The following is a 21,975-nucleotide window of genomic DNA, read 5'->3' on the forward strand; positions in this document are numbered from 1 at the left end:
CCATTGCATTTAATTGATATAGAAATGTGTATTCTATTTAAGATTGCACTGTAAGAGTTTGATCAGTGCATTTCCTGTTTCAAATCTTATCCCTGTGTTAAAATAATATCTTTAGTGCAACCAAGTAGATTCAGGTGGGTAGCCGTGTTGGTCTGAAGCAGTAGGTAGAACAAAATTTAAGAGCAATCAAATTTTATTCAAGACCTAAGTGTTCTTGTTCAAGCACACAAACCCCTCCAAACCTCACTGTATCTGAAGTATGCTTCCATACAAGAGTTTATCTGTAAGGCGCCACGGACTATATAAAAGAGTAAGGGCTGTTGGGGAGGAGTTAGGGCGGGCCCTGTCCGGGATAAAAAATCGGAGGGGCCATCCAGGGCCAGCAGCCAATGGGAAGGCGCGCAAAGCGCGCCTCCCCATTGGCTGCTTCAGCCAGCCGGGACTCAGTGCAGTCAGCCAGACCGCGCCGACAGTCCTCCAGCTGGCCTGCTCCTCCTCCTGCTTCAGCGGCCAGGAAAAGCCACACCCATGTGAGTTGGGGCCTACTCCGCCGTTCGGGACTTGGGGAGGGTGGGGGGGGGGCGGCGCCGCCCTTCTCTCTCCCCTGGGAGAGGCCTGGCTGCAGCCAGGCCTCTCCCGGGGGAGAGAGAAGGCCATTCGGGAATTGGGGAGGGTGGGGGGGGGCGGCGCTAGAAACGCGCCGAGCCCGCTCTGCCGCCCGGGAGAAGGCTCGGCTGAGTCTGGGCTGGGGGGTGGGCAGGGCAGCCTTCTCACCGCGCTGTCCCTCCCCCCTTTCTAGCTTCCATTTTATTGCTTCTTAAAATGGGCTTAAAATCTAGTACCTTGAATAAAATGTTAGTCTTGAAGGTGCCACTGGACTCAAACTTTGTTCAGTCCAATCAGCTTCTGCCTGAAACTATTTGTTTTTGCATCAGAAGTTGCCAGCAATTATATACTGGCAAGTTCTATTTTCATCTTTGACCATTACTAATTTAAACATATTTACTACACAGCTTAAAGGTAAAGGTAAAGGTATCCCCTGTGCAAGCACCGGGTCATGTCTGACCCTTGGGGTGACGCCCTCTAGCGTTTTCATGGCAGACTCTACGGGGTGGTTTGCCAGTGCCTTCCCCAGTCATTACCGTTTACCCCCCAGCAAGCTGGGTACTCATTTTACCGACCACGGAAGGATGGAAGGCTGAGTCAACCTTGAGCCGGCTGCTGGGATTGAACTCCCAGCCTCATGGGCAAAGCTTTCAGACGGCTGCCTTACCACTCTGTGCCACAAGAGGCTCTTACTCTACTACACAGCTTATTGGTCCACAAATACACATCTTTGAATCATAGAAGGGATCTCCAGGGTCATCTAGTCCAACCCCCTGCAGAATGCAGGAAATTCACAACTACCTGCCAACTCACAGTGACCCCAATTCCATGTCCAGATGATCTCCACTCAAAAAAAGCCCCCAGAACCCCTGACCTGGAGGAAATTCACCTCCCAACCCCAAAGTGGTGATTAGCATTTCCCTGGGCATGCAAGAAAGGGCTGCAAGAGCCAGGCATGGACACAATCCCTTCTGCCCAGCCACTTACAATCTGCCTAAATATACAGAATCTGCCTTTCTGTCAGATGGCTATCTAGGCTCTGCTTAAAAACTTCCAAGGAAGGTGAACCTACTACATCCTGAGGCAGCCTGTTCTACTGAGGAACCTCTCTAACTGTCAGGAACTGCTTCTGGATGTTTAGCTGACAATTATTTTGAATTAATTTCATCCCATTGGTCCTGTCCCTTGGGGCTCCATCCTCTGTGACAGTCCTTCGAGTACTTGAAGATGCCTATCATATCACCTCTTAAGTCGTCTTCTCTCCAGACCAAGCTCTCTCAGCCTTTCTTCATATGTGTTGGTCACCAAACCCAAATCTAATTGTTAACAGCCATTAAACAGGAGGCAATTGCATGCATATATCATTGATATTTCGGTGGCCAGCAAACATGCTGTATGGAAGTAGGCAGTCCTTAATATATACTGGTCCCAAACCATGCTTGATATACTCCTCTTGCACTCACCTTAATTCTAAGGAGACGAAGGCCACTATACAGATATGACTTTAGATTTATGAATCAAACTAGTTTATGATTCACAATAACATGCTCCAGTAGCAATCAACAGTTAATAAAATATTACCTGACTCATGGGAATTAAGGGTACTAGCTGAAGCTACACAATGGCCCAGGTGATCACTTTGGAGGCAGAAGGTCAGAGTCCAGCCTTCTCAGGCATGGCAGGGAGGAAGTGTAGCACACACAAGTTCTCCTCAGCTTTACTGTTGCTGTGGTATCAAAGGATAGAAGCAATTCCTTGGGATGGTGTTTCTCTGTCTAGGCTTCTCTCTCCATGGATTGTTCTGCACTTCCATGGGCTAGATGGTCAACTTTTAAAGAAAAAAATTATGTTTTAATGATTAAAAGTTTGATTATACCTTTGCCTTGTGACTTTTACTTTTGAGCATGTTCTGGCCATATTTTGTCTAAAGTAAACATGTTTTCATGTGTACCTGTGAAAAAAGCCTTTAGCCAGATGTAGCAATCCCTAATGTAGCCTTTAGCCAGATGTAGCAATCCCTAATGACTGCTCCATCTTTCTTCAGTCTTTGTGTGTTGCTTGAAGAAGCAGTATTCTATTCTAAATGTTTTGCATAAGCTATATCCTGGCTTTTCAGACATTTGTGAAAGAGACTTCTTTGGTCCTCTTAGCTACTGTAACCAGAGATTTCTTCTCTTTTCTCTTGTTTCTGAACATCAACCAGAGGATTGTTTGGTCATTGACTCTGTCCTATCCTTAACTTCCCCTTTTTGACACAGGGGCCTTTTTTTCAGCTACAAATCTTCTCTTTCTCATTGAGGCTTTTAATTCCTTAGCCAAGTTCTGATTTGGGTCTGATTTGGGGGTTCTTGAGCACTTGAAGTTCAGGGGCTCCCATTACACTGCAGGGGATGAAAAGGGTAGGGCGTCCATAATTTGCTTTTCCCCCTGGATCTTCTATTTCTGTTCCTTTGTTTCAGTTGCAGGAAATTGTATTCAAGAACTATTACACTGCTTTTTTGACCCTGCGGGTGCTGCGCCAAAATTCCACAGACGGTGGAGATGAAAGTCCTTCTAAGTGGGTTACATGTCTGCGAAACTTTTGCTTGATGCCTCACCCACACACAGAGGAAGGCTCACAGGATTACTTCTCTGTTTCTCGGCATCAGGTCAGGATTTCAGCTTGTGTTGGTATTTCACGTGTGCTGATATTTGATCTCCCTGCTATCTTGCAAGGTGTTTCCTGCCTGATATCACAGCCTGTGCTCTATACAGTGTCCTTATGTTTCCTACAGCATGGCATAAATATCACTCAGTAAATGTCATAGGTCCCTATTCTAACTCCTGTGGACCTTTCAGTGGAAGTCATTAATGAGGCTGTTCTGGTCAGGCTACTGTTTGGTAACCCAAAAAAATTGAAATAAAGACCAAGAAAGTAAAATTCAACTATGTACGTAGTGCAGATATACAAAATATAATATAAAAATACGATCATGAATGCTAAAATATTTTAAAACGACAGTCCTAGGGGTTAAGCATGTACGTACCTAATCCCTATATAAAGACAAATGTCCATTCATATAAATACAGGTTAAAGGGCACATAATGTTTACATACGCAGAAACCAATACCAAACATGCTTTGGCAATAAGCCCTCCTTGGTGGTATAATTCAAACTGAGTATGCCATTAATGTAACAAAGATATACATAAAATAAAAGATTAGAATATATATTTTAAAATGGATTATACACTGAATGGATCTCCATTGGTGAACATCTCAGTGCAAGTCAGGTTTATTTGGTTTATGAACTTTTATGTATATTGGTATGCATTTTTTCATATGGAGACATTATGTACCCTTTAACCTGTATTTATATTAATGGGCATTGGTCTTTATATTGGAATTAGGAACTTACAGGCTTAACCATAGGACTGTTGTTTTAAAATGATAATTTAGCACTCGTGATTGTATTTTTCTGTTATGTTTTGTACATTTGCACTACATGCATAGTTATATTTTACTTTGTCTTTGTTTCAACCTTTTTTGTTACCTTCCTTGTGCAGGGTTGTGTGTTTCTTCCCATTTTTGGTTGCACTCAGGCTGCTGTTTGGCTCATTAGGGGTTGCAGCCAATGTGAGTTCATTCTAGGAAAATACAGAAAGCTAAGGCTTGGTGCAGATAACTACTTCTAACAGCCTGGCACTCCCAGAAAAAGTAAATTATTAATGAAGGCAATCGTAGCCAAATGCCATTTTGTACTCTTGATGTTTCAGTGTGCTTTGTTATTGCTCATCAACTTGTCTTGGGTTAGGCTTACTGGTGGATAAACTGAAAAAATTGAATAGTTATGATGTGAAAAGACTGCATTATTTTAAAATGTTCATTTATATAGCACTGGCACAATGCAAGGGATCCGTTTCTATCCTTACAGAATCCCTTTAAGTTAGATCATTATAGTTTGCTAACTGAGGAATTGGGTGAACTGAGGTGAAGAACTGGCAACATGGTTACTGAAGGGCTGCTACTCCCTGATGGGAACTTATGTGGCAGTTGTGCTCCTTGTCTCTCAGGGATAGTGCCTTGTCTCTCAGGGACATAATCTGTTATGGCCAGGGCCGTTTTTGCACTGCAGTTCTAGTATAGCTTCTCAGAAGCAGTAAGGGAGGTACCGGCCTGCAAGTTTGTAAAGCAGCTATTTAAGATAACATCAGGGGCAGCTTTAAGGCTACAGGTATGGTCTCTGGGTTAGCTGGATGATGTCTCCTAATAGATGTGTATTTTTATATAATATTTGTTACTTGCCTTGAGTCCTGCCAGGTCTGCCCAGCAAATCTGTGGCTGAGCCAAAATTAGACCAAACCTCCAATGTGTATGTATTGAACAATTCACTTTTTCTGAACCACAATAAAATACTGACTTAACCTTTATTCCTAGAAGATTTGGTGGTATTGCCCATTTGGAATTGTTCTATATTGTTTGTATCCTGAACTACTTCTTAGTAGTGCTATGCGTGGTAGGCAGTGTAGTTATTTGGGTAATGCTAGCCCTCTGGGATTGTGAATGACAATTCTAGCATGTTCTTCAAGCGATAATGTATCAGAAACACAGTTCTATAGGTAAAAGAATCATCTTTGTTAAAAAGTTTCCAGCAGTCATACAGAACTTTTGCACTCATAATTTATTGTCCCCAACACTGCAGTAATCACTTGCCTAACATCCCAATGAGCTGTACCAGTTCCATCAAAAGTTGACTAGTGTCCCCCACTTCCATAGCCGTAACACAGTAAACTCTGTTCCTTTCCACTTTCTTAGTTTAAAAAGTGCTTCAGCTCTATTACCGTCTACTTCCACCTACAGTAGCATTTACTCGTTCCTCCCTTGATGTTTTACTAGATGCTTTGTGATATGGACCGGGTGACTGCCATGCGTCTGATCCTACGTCAGCCTTCTCCAGTGTGGCTACATTTCAGTATCGAGGAGCTACAACTCTTCCCTGGGAATCAGAAGGTGCACACCCAGCCCCTTATCTATGCACTTTTCCCTTACATAACCATTGATTAAAATAATGGCATTGGGTCTTATGATGGCTTATTTAGTATTGATTGATTGGATCTGACCACCCTCTTGTCAAGTTATGGGGTCAGGGGAAGGCTTCTTCAGATGGAGGCCCAGACCCTGGCTTGTTTGTTTTCACATTTAATTTGTACCTCTCCTTTTGCCCCAATGGAGATACAAAGCAGCTTACAACATTTTCCTTTTCTCCATGTTATCTTCGCAACATCCTGTTAGGTAGGCTAGATTGAAAGTGTGTGACTGGCCCAGGGTCTCTCAGTAAGGCTTCCACAGTAGAGTCTAGTCTGACAACAACTAAAAGAATTTTTTGTGTACTCTTTTTACATGATTAGCTCCTCTTGAGCTCCGTCAACTGAATTTACCCTCATTCTAAAGTGAGAGGATGCTGTACCTAATACCTCCCATTGATTCACAGCTTTCAAGTCAAATCTGCTTCTGTGGGGCTTTCATTCTGATTGCTTACACTACATCTTTCAGCTCAAGCTATCACTGATACTTGAGCATGACTTATTCACTAAGTATTCCTTTGAGTTTTCTTTGAGATGCTGCTTCCCCTTTCCTGAAGCCAGTCTCCTTCCCCTGTCCCCATGCCCAGCAAATCAGATGAGATGTTTCTGTTATGCGTGTCTAAGAATGAATTCAATCTCTCCCTAAGAATAGTTGTTTAGAGAGGTCCCTCACCATATTGTGCCCTTCTGTACATAACCTGTTCTGAGAGAAAGGGTGAAAGACTGAACTGGGGCAGTATTTTAGCATGCTGGGCTACCTGTGGGTTTGTGTGCTAACAAGCACATTACTCACAAGCCTTGCACCCACCTGAATCTGAGGCTGTTCTCTCCTCTAGAGCCCACAGAAAGGCTTTCCAGCCTGGCTTTCATGCCCATCTCAGGAACAGCCGGCCAGCCTGCATGAGGTAAGTACTGTCATTAAGACTTCCTACCACAAGGCTCTCGCCCTCTGCTCCTTAGAAATTTGGGGATTGTAGCCAGTGAATTTCTTTCTGATTCTAGTCTTGGGTGAAGAAACAAACCCCTGTTCTCAGGCTTCTCCTGTCTGCACAGCCTGAGTATACCCTGATGCCATGCCCATATTGCCTGTGGAGCATCCGGTTGTATCCTGAGCAATGAAGTGTTTCTCTCCTTTCAAAATCTCTCATTTCAACTTGTTTTGGGAGGGCTGCTAGACATGTTACTGTAGGGTGGGGTGGGGCTCAGTGCTTTCTCCCATTTAGGAACAGTAGGGAATGGCAGAAAATAAGTGAGAATAAGGTGTTGTGTGTGGCTAATCAGAAGCATGACTCCTTAGATACCACTTGACTGGGGCTGGAGTATCTTCAGTTCCTGGGGACTAGCTTCCAGATAGATGTGATATTGGATCAACAAAAGCTGCTTATCTGAAGAACTGTTCTTTGTTTTCAGGGACTCCCTGATGCTGACAAAGTGTCTTCTGAAGTACAGCAAATGTGGGTTCTAACAGAGATGCTCCAAGCCAGCCAGCCAGCAGCTCAGATTGGACGTTTTGATGTTAGTTTTTTCCTTTTTATGCTCAATACTTGGTGGTGAGGGGTTCCTTCATTGCACTCTAGTCAGAATCCAAACACTGAAAGTGTGGCTAAAAGTGGTTCTCCCTCTGACTCGTGACTCCTTTTAGCTGTATGTGTAGGCCTAACTGAGAGACATAGATGCTATTAGGGCCTCTCTTCTGTCTCAGACCAAAAGTCCTCTCTAGTCCATCATCCTGTTTTCTTTCTTTTTTAAAAAATAAACACTTTTATTTATTTCATAGAAAGGATGGGGACTGAAGGGGTTGATATACAGTATACAGTGCAGGAGAGGAAGGAAAGGGGAAAAGGTCAATTTTTAAAAAATACAGTCTCATCTTAACACTCAGTCTACTAGTTAGTTAATTTCAGTGGTTATGTGTTTTTATGGCTAATTATGTCTCTTTATAATCCAGAAAGCATTTCCAGTGGGTTTGAAATTTCTCTGGAGGTTCTTTGCATACCATGCTAGTCAGTCTTGCCATCGATATGAAATATCCCATCTTGTCCAGACATATTTCAACTTCTGGAACTGATGCTTGCTTCCATTTCATTGCTACTATTAACTTAGCTGCAGCGGTTGCATAGGAAAAAAAACTCTTTTAGTTGCTTCGGTGAATTGATTGGGAAGAAACACAACAACCTATGCTTAGCATACATAGGAAACATATACTTCATAATTTTGTGCATGAGCCTGTGTATTTTACACCAAAACCTTTGGATCATTTCACATGTCTACCACATAAGGTAAAAGGAACCTGTTGCCTTTTTACATCTCCAGCACCTATTATCCTCATTAGGTGACATCTTACCTAGAACCTTGGGGGTAACATATCACCTGAAAAACATTTTCAACCACTATTCTCTCAAGGATTGACATTTTGTCAGTTTGATATTTTTTCTCCCATTCCTCTAACATACTTTTTTACCCAGAATTCTGCATCTATTTAATCACGCAGTGTTTTATCTGTTCTCCTTCAGTTTCTAATTTTAACATGTTTATATATTCGGCCTAACAAGTGAGGTTTATTTGTTTTTACTAGCATTTCGAATTCAGTGCAGTTACTAGGTTGGCTTCTTGATCCTCTCACTTCTGATTTAAATCTTGAAATTAGCTGTCTGTGTGTGAGTTGGTCATCGGAGAATAATCTTTTATTGATCCTAAAGGTGATAATAGGTCCAGATATCTTAGTGGTCCCAGTCTTTGTTGATAACTTTGTTCGGCATAAGCTTCTACTGGTGCCTTCAGAAGAGAAATTTGAGGGCTTATTCTCTCTTTGTACCTCTTCCAAATTTTCATTAGGGCTGCTCTTATAAACTGTGTTTCCTTCTAAGGTTTCAAATGTTGAACTGGCCATAACAGATTATGCAAACCTTGCTTAAGATTAAGCTTCTCTAGCACAATGTCTCTTGGTCTCTTTTTAGAGGGTTTATGATCCATTCTGCAATCCATGTCAATGCTGCCGCATGTTGGTACAGTTTTAAATTGGGTACTCCTAAACCTCCTCTTGATTTATCATCCTGTAGTACCTTGAAAGTGACTCTGGGCCTCTTATAATTCCAGATAAATTTGTTTATTTCTTTCTGCCAGTTATGGAGTGTTTTATCCTTGATGTCCAGAGGTAAGGATTGGAATAAAAAATTAATTTTAGGTAACAGTCATTTTTATTGCAGCTATTCTTGCTGACCAGGACAAGTTTTGTTTTGACCATCTCTTCATCTCCTCCTTTATATGTCCCCATGTCTTGGTGTAGTTATTCTGAAATAATTTATTAAGATCTTTGTCAAGATGAATACCCAGGTATCTGATTTTTTCTGGGTTAACATCACAGCCCATGATTTCATGCATTTTTTGCTTATCATCTATAAGTAGAAAGATCTTTGTTTTGGCTCTATTAATTTTATAGCTGGAAACTTAACCAAAACTCTTCCAGCTGATTCATGTCATGAACCAGGCAGAAGGCACCTCTGTAAAGTCACTGGAATAATCACTTCCTCAATACCACAATTGTAGTGAAATCCAAAAGGAATATTTATTCAGTAGGCTAGAACAAATAGGCATCAACAGGAATAGTTCAATGAACAAACTCCTTGGCAGAGACAAAGGATTAATCTCCCCCTTGGCAGTTTTATACCTGAGGATGGGTAGGGGGGAAGAGGGATGAAGATTCACTAGGCAGGAAAATGCAACAGTTCTCAAGGGAGCGACCGGGAACACTCTTTTATCTAAAAGTTGCAAATGTTGAGACTCTGCAGAGCCAGACAAGGTCAGGAAGCAATAAGGGTAAGCTCATGGAGAGACACTTTGGAATGCAAAGGAAGGCGGAAAGCCAGCAGGGGGATTTGTGAGTTTATGACCACTAAGGGAGCAAGGAGGCCAACCGCCCGGGAGTCACCAGGAGAGTACCTACAAAACATGGGTCAGGAACTGGGGTTCATGACAATTCATCACTCTTGGTACGGAGTCTCCAGGATTATCTAATGTTAATAAGACATCATCTGCATAGTTTTTAATCTTATATACCTGTTTATCAACTTTGATTCCTGATATTTTTTCATCTGCCCTTATTTTATGAGCCAGTATTTCCAATACCATATTAAATAAAAGTGGGAATAGCCTTGCCTTGTTCCTTTTCCAGTCATGATTTTTCTTCTGTTACTATTCTGTTGATCAAGATTCTTGCTTCTTGTTTAAAGTATATTTTTTGCATCCATTTCATAAAATTGGTTCAACATTCCATTTGTTCAGTGGAGATAACAGAAAATTCCATCAAACATTATCAAAGGCCTTTTCAGCGTCTAAGAATAGAAGAGCTGCCTCTTTTTCATTTGCTCTTGCCAGTTCTAGGGCATTCAGAGCAAAATGAATGTTGTCTTTCATTCATCTTCCTTGTATGAATCCTGTGTGGTCTTCATGAATGACATCGACTGCACACTTCATGAGTCATTTAGCTAATATTTTTGTAAATATTTTATAGTCTACGTTCAATAAAGAGATTGGCCTATAAGATTGTGGGAGTTTTATGTCAGTTCCTCCTTTGGAGATCAGTGAAATACATGTTTGTTGCCAGGATTCTGGGTACATTCCAGCCTCCCCTTCAATGATTTCATTCATTATACATTGTAAGGGGAGGGTCACCATCATCCTGTTTTCAACAGTAAGTAGTCTGGTGCTGTGATGAGGAAACATCCTAGATGAAGGGAGTCTACAATTAGTGATGCTTCATTTAAAGATTTGTTATATTTGCACTCTTTCTTCCAGGCTTCCTATTAACGTGAAGTAGATTAAGCTGAGGGACGTAGCCACTACTAAGCAACTAACTCAAGGTCAACCCACATGACTGGGTGGAAATTAGAAGCCAGCTCATCTTGGCTCAGTACTACATTCATTATCCCATTATCTCTATCCAAATTGTGGTTTGGAACACAGGAGTAGTGGCTACGTTCAGAGGTAATATGGATTAAGTCTGAGCATGCAAGCCTCATCCAGTGCTTGGAATCTGGGTTTACAGGAAAGTGTCTATAAAGATGCAAACTGGTCTTCAGCAAAACAGGAAATAATTTATTAGCTGGCCACACACTTGAGCCCAAGGATGATCTTGGATACATTTATATAGTGCCAACTTGAGGTTTCCCTTTACATCTAAATTGAGTCAGTGTTTGGGAGGGGGACCTGTCCCAGATTGCTGTACTTTTAATTTAAAAAATGGTTTGTGTCTGTTTTAGGTGGATGGCTGTTATGATCTCAACCTGCTTTCCTACACTTGAGCTGGGCTGGAAGATGAGAAGGTTCTCAAGAGCCAGATTCTCTGGATCACATCCCTGCCTTATTGGATTAGCTTGAGGCAGGAAGAAATGGACCAAGTCTGCTGCCTTCATGTCCTGGTTCTTCTCCTTCCTGCTCTTCTGGGGTGGTCTTTTCCAGGCTTTTCTTCAAAATGGATTCTGTCTTGTCTCTCCACCCACACCCCTAATTCCTGTGTGGAGAACCTTCTCATAACTCTGCATATTGCACTGGCACTCTGAGAGTTGGGTTCCTCTTCCCCAAACTGAATTTAGGATTTTTCAAAATCTCCTGTTCTTCTCCAAGCTCTGTTCTCTGCTGCATGTTTCCCTCTGAAAGCAAAGGGAGCATTCTCTTTCATTCAGAATCTGTCTCTGGCTTGAGGATGGGCTGAGATGTTTGGAAATGGCCAGACAGAGGGTGCTTTGTCCCAGTTGCAAGTTATGGAATTTGAAAGCAGAGTTCAGTTACAGGTTCCTTTGCTGGGGCTACCTCACAAGAAGCTATGTAGATATATATATTTTTAATGCTTGAGTGGAAAAAGAAAAGTATGTATGGCTAAAGTTTCCGAGAGGCCGCCTCTCTACATGTCTGTTTTCCTCTCTGAAGGAATGTGAATAGCTCTCTGGCAATTATACGGAGCTATCCCTGACTCCTCGCTTGAGCGTGTGGCTACAAGGCAGTGAACATAATGTGCCCAAAAGGAAGTAATTTGCACTCGTGTGGGTAACTCTGTGTTATGCATAATAAAACTAGCAATGCATGGTTTCAGTTGATAGCTGGAGTACCCTGCCACATTCTGCAGGCACCATGCTCGAGGCTTTAGGGTATGTAGATCGCATCATACCGGAAAGCATGTGCACTCAGCTGTGCAGTGGGTTTGCATTCTAGTAGTTGCGTCTCTCCTTACTTGCTGTCATCTATGCATTCCTAACTATTTTCCTGTTGGCTTCTGTCTCGGCTCTTCAGTTTACTCTTGCATAGCTGTAGCTGTTGATTTGTCACTTACTACCCTCAGGGGTTGCGGATGGAGCACTTGAGAGAACAAATGAGTGTAGTAGAAGTCTGGGGTGAGATTCGTGGCATACAGAAAACAGACTTGGCTGCCTTGATTTGAAAAATCATTTTCCGTCTTAATTCCTCATTTGCAACGTGAGTTAGAAATTACCCTCTGAGAAAGCTGTTATTAAGTGATACTTAAAAGAATGTTTGAGCACCTTGCCTTTGGGACACACTGTATGATATTTGCATATCTGAATGGTCTAAAGCCACATGGCTTCTACACATATGTCTTCCTTGTGGGCCGGATACTTCTAGCAGTACATGCATGATTGGTAGCCACCAGATAGAGGAGGGCGTAGAATGAATTGGTATTGGATATATAGGTGAAATGTGGTGTCTGTTTTGGGAGCAGCCTTTGTGATGTTTCCTGTGCCTCAAGATAACTTCCTTCTTATTTATTATGAACCTTTTATGTTATTTATAGCTGGAGAAGGGCCTGATGGTCTTTATCCCGTTGCAGTGAACCAGATTTCGTTACCAAACCTTTCTCAATAGATGTTTATCTAGTTCAAATGACTTCAGTGTTATGTATTGTGTTCATTGGGGGGAGAAGAAGGAATATGCACTCTTCAAAACAGTAGTTCTTCCTGTGCCATTAGTGAAGCCTCATTTAGGTTGACTTATAAAAACCTACCATGGGCCAGAAGAGACTTCCTGACTACACAGGAAGGGTATGCTTTTCTATGTGTTGCTTCTCTATTGGGAATGGGATTCTCAAATGCATTGTCAGGTTCTTGATTCATTGAGGTGTAACTAAGTGCAAATAAGAATTCAAAAGGAAAGGAGCACAGAGTGGTCAATGTGAAGATGCTGGAGGCAAATGGCCCATTCTGGAGAACATCTACAGAAGAAGAAGAAAGAACATCATACCTCTTCCAGTGATCCATTCCTCTTTGCTTCAGCTTCCTGCCCCTTCTATACAGAGTTTGCTTTCTTTTTCTTCTACTGATCAAAGTGATGTAATCTTCCCCATAAGAATAATTCTAGATTCAAAGCCATGTTTCTAGTGCTACTTTCTGTTACTTCATGTGAAGAGTAAATATTTCAAAGGTCTCTAACTGGCTGTGGTATCCTCTGGGGCTATTGATCAAATGAGCCGTACTTCCTATAAAGTGCTCCTGTTGCTGTTGTCTTCCAAGCTGATGCTGCAATATATACTCCATTATTTACATATTGATCTTATGAAGATTCTTCTGATGTCAATGGTTCATTAGGGTGGAATCTTTCCAGGTTTTTTAAAATTAGTTTTTAAGTGGCAGCCTGAAACAGAATATGAAATTAAGTAAGGCTTGTCCTTATGATACATGGAAATTGCCTCAGTGTTTATTATGTATACCCAAGGAATGATCAGGGCCATCTTCCTGCCAAGCACACTGTGAGTGCTTTCCTGGATCTTGGTGTAATATGCTAAATGCTGTCCCATGCTGCCGTTTAGCCCCAGTGTTCTGCAGCCTGGTTATAGACAGTAACATACACATGCCAAATTGGCTGTACTCGATCTATTCCTGTTTGAAATTTGCCACATTTCAGAATAAATTTGTGACTTTTTGACTAGCGCAAGGCTTTTGAAATTCACTTTCAAAGTTCCAGCAGAAGAAACATTCTCATCATATGGTATTAAGGTGATTGATGCAAATATTTTAGTCACTTCAGGTAATGCCTTATTCCTGATGCCTTAAACAATTCAAATATTGTACTGTAATCTGCAAGGTGGTAGTTATTCTGCAGTCTGGTGTTATGTGTTGAAAGTACTTTTCAACATTAGCATCTGAAGAACCTTTCATTTAAAAACTACATGGCTCTGTACTTTAAGGCTTCAAAAGATGAGGGGGACTGAAAATAGCATGCAAGTAATACTTCGTAAAATTTCAAAAACTGAAATTTAGCATTACAGAGTAATGCTAGTCTTAATGGAACAAAAAGGAGCCTTCACTTTCCGTTTTATCCTTTCCATCACTGGAAAGGAAAGTGTATCTTGTCTTGTTGAATAATTCTACTATTTTAAAACAAAAAAAAGCCACTTGGGTTCTTATATTTTAGTAGATAAGCAGCATGTAAGTATTCTAAACCAGTGGTCCCCAACCTTTTTTTGGCTGGGGACTGGCAGGGCGATGGCCGTGCCCGCACATCGCACATGCGTGGCTAAAATCGAGCATGCGTGGCACTTTCGTGCGCGATTTCGGTTGCGCAGCACGCATGTGCGCATGCTCGGCCGAGCTACGCATGCGCGATGCGCGGCCCTGATTCCCTCCCCCCCCCCCGCAGTAAGAAGCTTCCCGGGCCGCAAGCTTGCGGCCTGGAAAGTTTTTTACTGCGGGGGGGGGGGGGGGCGGGGAGAGGGAACCGTGGCCTGGCGCCCTGGCCTTCATGGCCCAGCACCGGGCCGCAGACCGCAGGTTGGGGACCACTGTTCTAAACAGTATAGAGAAAAGTAGGTAGTGTCAGCATTTATGCATATGTATATGTGTATTGTTGTTGTTAGGTGCGAAGTCGTGTCCGACCCATCGCTACCCCATGGACAATGATCCTCCAGGCCTTCCTGTCCTCTACCATTCCCCAGAGTCCATTTAAGTTTGTACCTACTGCTTCAGTTACTCCATCCAGCCACCTCATTCTCTGTCGTCCCCTTCTTCTTTTGCCCTCGATAGCTCCCAGCATTAGGCTCTTCTCCAGGGAGTCCTTCCTTCTCATGAGGTGGCCAAAGTATTTGAGTTTCATCTTCACGATCTGGCCTTCTAAGGAGCAGTCCGGGCTGATCTCCTCTAGGACTGACTGGTTTGTTTGTCTTGCAGTCCAAGGGACTTGCAAGAGTCTTCTCCAGCACCAGAGTTCAAAAGCCTCAATTCTTTGACGTTCGGCCTTCCTTATGGTCCAACTTTCACAGCCATACATCGCAACTGGGAATACCATAGCCTTGACTAAACTTACTTTTGTTGGCATATATGTGTATGTGTATATGTATATGTATATGTTGGTCATATAATGTATTGAATCATAATTACTAGTGGTAAATAACCTCTGTTCAACACAGTTGCCGTCATATCTCACAATCTTATGTAAGTATTCAGTGTGACGGGCTGGAACTGCACATCTTCACTTTCTGTATGCAGCACTGGTATGCAGCGACCCCTCCAGAGTACCCTCTCAGTAGCTGCAAGACAATGGTGGTGGTGGTGGTGGTGGTGGTGGTAGAAAGTCAAAATTTCTAGCAACTTCGTAGAGTTTTCAGGGCAAGAGACAAACAGGTTGTGCGTGCCTCTGGATTGTGCCTCTGGATTGTGGCCCTGGCTTTCCTTGCCATTCTCCCATCCAAGGATGAAACAGCCAATCCTGCTTCACTTCCATGATTTGACAAGAGGCTAGGCTAGGCCATCCAGGTCAGGGCCTACAAGACTACTGAATAAGAAACTAGGTGCTAGGCACAAGATATCGGCGACTGCAGAGAACAAATTGAGCACCTTGTGGTTTGAAATTAAGGGCTTCTAAGCCAGCAGGTGTAAAGTTTCAACACAGCAATGCAGCAAAAGTTTTTCATTCTTCCTTATATGATTTACCTTCTAGGGTAAGGGGTGGTGTCTCAATGGCAGAGCACATTCCTGAAACGAAGAAGATTCAGAGCTCAGTCACTGGCACTTCTAGTTAAAAGGACCTCAGGAGGAGTGCTCAGCTGACACAACAATAAGCTAGGTGGACCAGAGGTTTAAATACAAGCAGCTTCATCGGCTCTTTACAGGACAACGGATTTATTTCTTGACTAGCAACGGCAGGAGCTAGCGGGGCGTGGCTTGTTTGTTTTCGGGAACGACGGGGATGGTCTGGATCCCACTGGATCGTCCTCGGCCCGACGACGCCTGCATCAATTGCGCGGCCACTCTTTAGAAGTGCATGGGCGGAATGCGCTTTGAGCGGTGGCTGGGGCTGGGACTACAGTTCCCAGAGTGCTCCTGGGGACCGGCCCCAGGGAGCAATGTCTGGGTGGGAGGGCGAGAAAGATAGCCCAGTGTTGTCCAGCCATGTCTTAGGGACTCTCAGTGGCTGGGAAAATGCTGCGGGCTGCGGTGCGGCTTGTGGCGCCGCGCTTGGGGTTCGGTGAGCCTACCCCCTGGGGGAAGCGGGGCTACGCTGCGGGGCAGGTGAGCAGAGGCACACCCACGCCGCCCCACGGGGAGAGGGGGACCTCCTGCAGGGTCGCTGCTGGCTCTGGGGGCCGAAGAGGCGCGTTGGGCTGCAAGCCGAAGTTAAGCACCGCTGAATATAAGGAGGGATGGTTTGGTTTTTAGCAAGCAAGTCTAGGATCGCGTTGTTAGAGCAGCGGTAGCGGCACGGTTCTTCTGAGTCTACAGCACATCGGGGCACGAAGCGGTCAATCCTTTTTGCCGGAGCTAAAAGACGAGGAGGGGAATTTCGGCTGGGAAAACTTGGAAGGGGGCATAAATTCATATATTTTAAACACGTGACTGACCTAGGATTTAGCCATGGACCTTGTTTCGAAAGTCCAGGTTAATCACGACCAAGAAGCCTTTCACTGAAGGTGGAAATGTTGCAAACCCAAGAATCAAGCAATACTTTCCCTTAACAGTAGCCTGTTCACAAGTCACAGTAAACATGTGTTGTTGTTCTTAGGTGCGAAGTTGTGTCCGACCCATCACGACCCCATGGACAATGATCCTCCAGGCCTCCCTGTCCTCTACCATTCCCCGGAGTCCATTTAAGTTCGCAACGACTGCTTCAGTGACTCCATCCAGCCACCTCATTCTCTCATCCCCTTCTTCTTTTGCCCTCGATTGCTCCCAGCTCTTCTCCAGGGAGTCCTTTCTTCTCATGAGATGGCCAAAGTATTTGAGTTTCATCTTCTAAAGAGCAGTCAGGGCTGATCTCCTCTAGGACTGACCAGTTTGTTCGCTTTGCAGTCCAAGGGACTCGCAAGAGTCTTCTCCAGCACCAGAGTTCAAAAGCCTCAATTCTTTGACGCTCGGCCTTCCTTATGGTCCAACTTTTGCAGCCATACATTGCAACTGGGAATACCATAGCCTTGACTAAACGCACTTTTGTTGGCAGCGTGATGTCTCTGATTTTTAGGATGCTGTCAAGATTTGCCATAGCTTTCCTCCCCAGGAGTAAGCGTCTTTTAATTTCTTTCCTGCAGTCCCCATCTGCAGTGATCTTAGAGCCCAGGAAAATAAAATCTGTCACTATCTCCATTTCTTCCCCATGTATTTGCCAGGAATTGAGAGGGCCGGATGCCATGATCTTTGTTTTCTTGATGTTGAGTTTCAAGCCAACTTTTGCACTCTCCTCCTTCACCCGCATCAAAAGGCTTTTTAGTTCCTCTTCGCTTTCTGCCATTAGAGTGGTATCATCTGCATATCTGAGATTGTTGATATTTCTCCCTGCAATCTTGATCCCAATTTGTGACTCCTCTAATCCCGCCTTTCTCATGATATACTCCGCATACAAGTTAAATAGGCAAGGCGACAGTATACAGCCTTGCCAAACTCCTTTCTCAATTTTGAACCAATCAGTGATTCCATGTTCAGTTCTCACTGTTGCATATAAATTTCTTAAGAGACAAATAAGATGCTCTGGTATTCCCATCTCTTTAAGAACTTGCCACAATTTGTTGTGCTCCACACAATCAAAGGCTTTAGCATAGTCAGTGAAGCAGAAGTAGATGTTCTTCTCAAACTCCCTAGCTTTCTCCATGATCCAGCGTATGTTGGCAATTTGATCTCTAGTTCTTCTGCCTCTTCGAAATCCTGCCTGTACTTCTGGAAGTTCTCTGTCCACATATTGCTGGAGCCTAGCTTGTAGGATTTTGAGCATAACTTTGCTAGCATGAGAAATTAGTGCAATGGTGCGGTAGTTTGAACATTCTTTGGCATTGTCCTTCTTTGGGATTGCAATGTAAACTGGCCTTTTCCAATCCTGTGGCCATTGTTGAGTTTTTCAAATTTGCTGGCATACTGAGTGTAGCACTTTTACTGCATCGTCTTTTAAGATTTTGAATAGTTCAATTGGAATGCTGTCACCACCACTAGCTTTATTGTTGCTAAGACTTCCTAAGGCCCCTTTGACTTCACATTCCAGGATGTCTGGCTCCAGGTCCCTAAGTACTGCATCGTGGTTATCAGGGATGTTAAGCTCGCTCTTGTATAGTTCCTCTGTATAATTTTGCCACCTTTTAAAAATCTCTTTTGCTTCTGTGAGGTCCCTACCATTTTGGTCTCTTATCATACCCATCTTTGCATGAAGCATTCTCATCATATCTCCAATTTTCTTGAAAAGATCTCTGGTCCTCCCCATTCTATTGTTTTCTTCTATTTGTTTGCACTGTTCATTTAAGAAGGCATTCTTATCTCTTCTAGCTTTTCTCTGGAATTCTGCATTCAATTGGGTGTATCTTTCTCTTTCTCCCTTGCCTTTCACTTCCCTTCTCTCCTCAGCTATTTGTAAAGCTTCCTCAGACAGCCATTTTGATTTATTGCATTTTTTTTTCTTTGGGATGGTTTTAGTTGCTTCCTCTTGTACAATGTTGCGAACCTCCGTCCATAGTTCTTCAGACACTCTATCAGATCTAATTCCTTAAATCTATTTGTGACCTCTACTGTATATTCGTCAGGGATATGATTTAGTTCATACCTTAGTGGCCTAGTGCTTTTCCCTACTTTCTTCAATTGAGCCTAAATTTTGCAACAAGAAGCTGATGATCTGAATCAGCTCCTGGTTTTTACTGACTGTATAGAACTTCTCCATCTTCGGTTGCAGAGCACATAGTCAATCTGATTTCTGTGTTGACCGTCTGGTGATGTCCATGTGGAGAGTCGTCTCTTGGGTTGTTGGAAAAGAGTGTTTGCTATGACCATTGTATTCTCTTGACAAAATTCTACCAGCCTGTGCCCTGCTTCATTTTGGCCAATCTTGCCTGTTATCCCGGTTATCTTTTGGCTTCCTAATTTAGCATTCCAATCCCCCATGATAATAAGCACATCATTTTTGGCGTTGCTTCTAGAAGGTGTTGTGTGTATACAATGTGTATACAGTGTCCACTTTTTCTTGATAGGCGCATTAGGTAATCCCGTTGTTACATTTAATGCAGGTAGAGATGAACCTGTGATTTAAACCTCACATTTATCCCGAAACTGATCCCTGGAATACATCTTAGGTCTTTATATGTGCACTGAGTAATTCTTTTGTTACATTCAATGAATCTACAGCTGGATGTGTGATTTAAGCCCACATTAATCTAGCTCCCTGGGTTCACCTGAACACATCTTGTCTCTTTCTTACAAACAGACATGTGCACATATATCCAGGATATGCACATATTCTCTATAATGTGTGTATTGGACCACAGCAAGGCAAGCCATTTTTCTCTTAGCCTTACAATATTGGAGGGAATAGCGATTTAAGCCTGTCAAAGTGGTATGTTTTATTAAGAAATATTTTGCTCAATGATGCAGTATTTATGGCATGACAACAAAATACCTACAACTGAAGAAAATAACAATGTAAAAGGACTGTGTCAATAAAGAGAAGACTTTCAAGTATGGGCCCAACTAGGGAAGAATAGCTAGTAGTCTGCAGTGGAAACATCCAAACTATCCACATTAAGCTAGCAGTAGTTGGTAAATTGCTATTTCCCACTCCTGTTGTAAGAGAACATTGTGGATGATTGCAGGTCATGTCATGTGGCTGGTGATCAGTCTTATAGAAGTGCAGGTCTACAGTGTCCATCCTTTCAAATGCCACCAGCTTCTTTCCTTTTCTTTTTTAACCATGAGTGGTGCTATTGTAAGAAATACTTTTAAGCACCAGTGGTTGTTATTACCTACTGCACTGAGTAAAATTGAAAATGGTATTTGTCTGGGATGATCTTGACAACTTTCAGACATAAACATATAGCTAAGATCTAAACCAGGTGAGAACGTGACACAGAGGAGACTAGCTTGTCTGTGAGGGGTTCAAAGGGTGAGCGGTCTTTTTCCTCTTGAGGTGGGGCTTGTGATAAAGCAATAAGCAAACAGAACAAATTACAAAGGTCAGAAGCATTCTGATAAACAGGATTTACGCTTGACTCCAAAGTATAATGAAATACACCAAAGTTGGTCTTTGGTATAATTCCTTTAAAAACATATGAGATGGTCAGCTGTGGCCATCCTTCCACTCTCTTCAAATACTGTAATGCCAAGCAGTTATAAGTTATTCCAGCATTTTTCTGAGTCTACAGGTAGATGCATGGATTGACACTTACGCTGTACTAAGGTGGGATGATAGCCTTCTGGATTAGATCACTTGGAGCTGCAAGTGTATGGGTCATTTTTTAAAGTAACATGTTCCCCATAATAAAAAAAATCCTCCGTATATGGAGAATTTCCATCATTTGTTCATTCCCTTTCCATCATTTGTTCATTCGCTGTATGCTTAAGAACTCTGGCTCATCATTTTGCATATTATGGGTAGAATGATTTAGTTATGTAGAGTGATAGAATGGAAGCCTGGTGGAGGCCCACATGTCAAGATCATGTCCAAAATCAATTCATGCTGGAAAGAAGCACCGAAACCTGTTGGCAGGCAGTCCCCACTTAGATCTTGCTCTCTTTTTTTGGCCCAATGGAATCTTATGGGGGCAATCTTTTTCTGACATGTACCACTTCCTTTCTCAGGGGCTAGTGAACTGGGAACCATACACTTTCCTGTGTGGGTGTGTGAATTATCTGGGGCAGTGAGAAGGAACTACTGAGAGTAGATATACCAAAGCCAGCATTGAAAGCCTTTAGAAGGAACCCAGTGCTGCATGGAGAGTGGTTAGCACCGTTGTAATTTGGGGAGGGGAGGAATTATTTTCTGTATGTTCCTGGAACAGGACTAAGATTGATCAGGTTTGATGGATTGAGGTCACATGTAGGTTGCTGACCAATTGCACTCATTTCCTTCCTTTATAGGATAGTCTGAAGCAAACACCCCTCTATGACTTTCACCAAAACCATGGTGGGAAGATGGTTGCCTTTGCGGGCTGGAGCCTACCTGTACAGTACACGCACAGCCACTTGGAGTCCCACCTGCACACACGTCAGCACTGCTCCCTCTTTGATGTATCTCATATGCTACAGGTAAGGTTTGGGAGGGCAGCTAGCCACAGGAGGACCCCGCATTTCCGCTGTAGCTTCTCTTTTCCTCACATGCCACTGAGGCCATTTCCATACATTGGTAAAAATAGCATTATGCCAGCTGAATGGTGTAGCGCTAATTATTGCGCCTCCCAGCCACTCCTCACCTTTTTGTTGTCTTGCTCTAGACTGCTGCCTTTATGTGCTTTTCACCCTCCACAACTGCTGCTGGAAATGGTAGAAGAGAGCAATGCACTTTATACGAGATTCTCTTCCACCTGTCAATCAAGCCAGGCTGCCAATCCCCTTTCTCCATGTTTTAAAGGTTCTTTGATGCCCGCTAATTTTTTTTAATACTTCCCCGTGTAAATGCCTATGCATAGATGCATAATGCCTTTTGAATGCCACCCCTTATGGAATTACGAGTCTTTAGACACTTTTAAACATTAATCTCATTATTTATTGGGGGGGGGGCTTTAGAGAGGCAAGTTTTGTCTCACAACTTTGGAAAAAATACATTTATTTCTGGCATCACCTGCATGCTTGTCCACCTATTTGTTGCTCCAGGCTGTTCTCAATTTTTAAAAAGCATATCCCATCCCTGGGAAGAAGAGAGAGGTGGGTGCGAGGGTGGGACACTGGAGATGAAAATAGCACTTTGTCAATACAGTTTGCTTCAATACATTTCTTTGACTGCTACCTATTTGTCCACTGGGGGATAGCACTTTTTAGGTTGGTGAATCCAACCTAAAGTTGGGGATTCACCAACTTGTGCTTTAAAATGGCGGATATAGCGAGCAGTTTGCTGGCTGGATGCAGGA

At 43.0% G+C, this 21,975-nt stretch overlaps 1 protein-coding gene across 4 annotated transcripts in view; it reads left to right on the forward strand.

The window, feature by feature from the left end:
- The window catches only part of LOC143832159 (aminomethyltransferase, mitochondrial-like), a 30,934-nt gene that overhangs the window by 1,015 nt on the left and 7,944 nt on the right, over nt 1–21,975 (forward strand). For 2 of the 4 annotated variants that reach the window (XM_077326110.1, XM_077326109.1), the window contains exons 3-7: nt 3,066–3,254; nt 5,482–5,595; nt 6,506–6,574; nt 7,080–7,184; nt 20,990–21,157. In XM_077326110.1, coding sequence (XP_077182225.1) covers nt 3,066–3,254; nt 5,482–5,595; nt 6,506–6,574; nt 7,080–7,184; nt 20,990–21,157 — 645 coding nt within the window. Of the gene's footprint in view, nt 1–3,065; nt 3,255–5,481; nt 5,596–6,505; nt 6,575–7,079; nt 7,185–10,927; nt 13,604–16,006; nt 16,181–20,989; nt 21,158–21,975 lie in introns of those variants that run through there. The other 2 variants (XM_077326112.1, XM_077326111.1) reach the window with 2 other exon arrangements.

The sequence above is a fragment of the Paroedura picta genome, chromosome 3, assembly GCF_049243985.1.
Source record: "Paroedura picta isolate Pp20150507F chromosome 3, Ppicta_v3.0, whole genome shotgun sequence".
NCBI classification, from domain to species: domain Eukaryota; kingdom Metazoa; phylum Chordata; class Lepidosauria; order Squamata; family Gekkonidae; genus Paroedura; species Paroedura picta.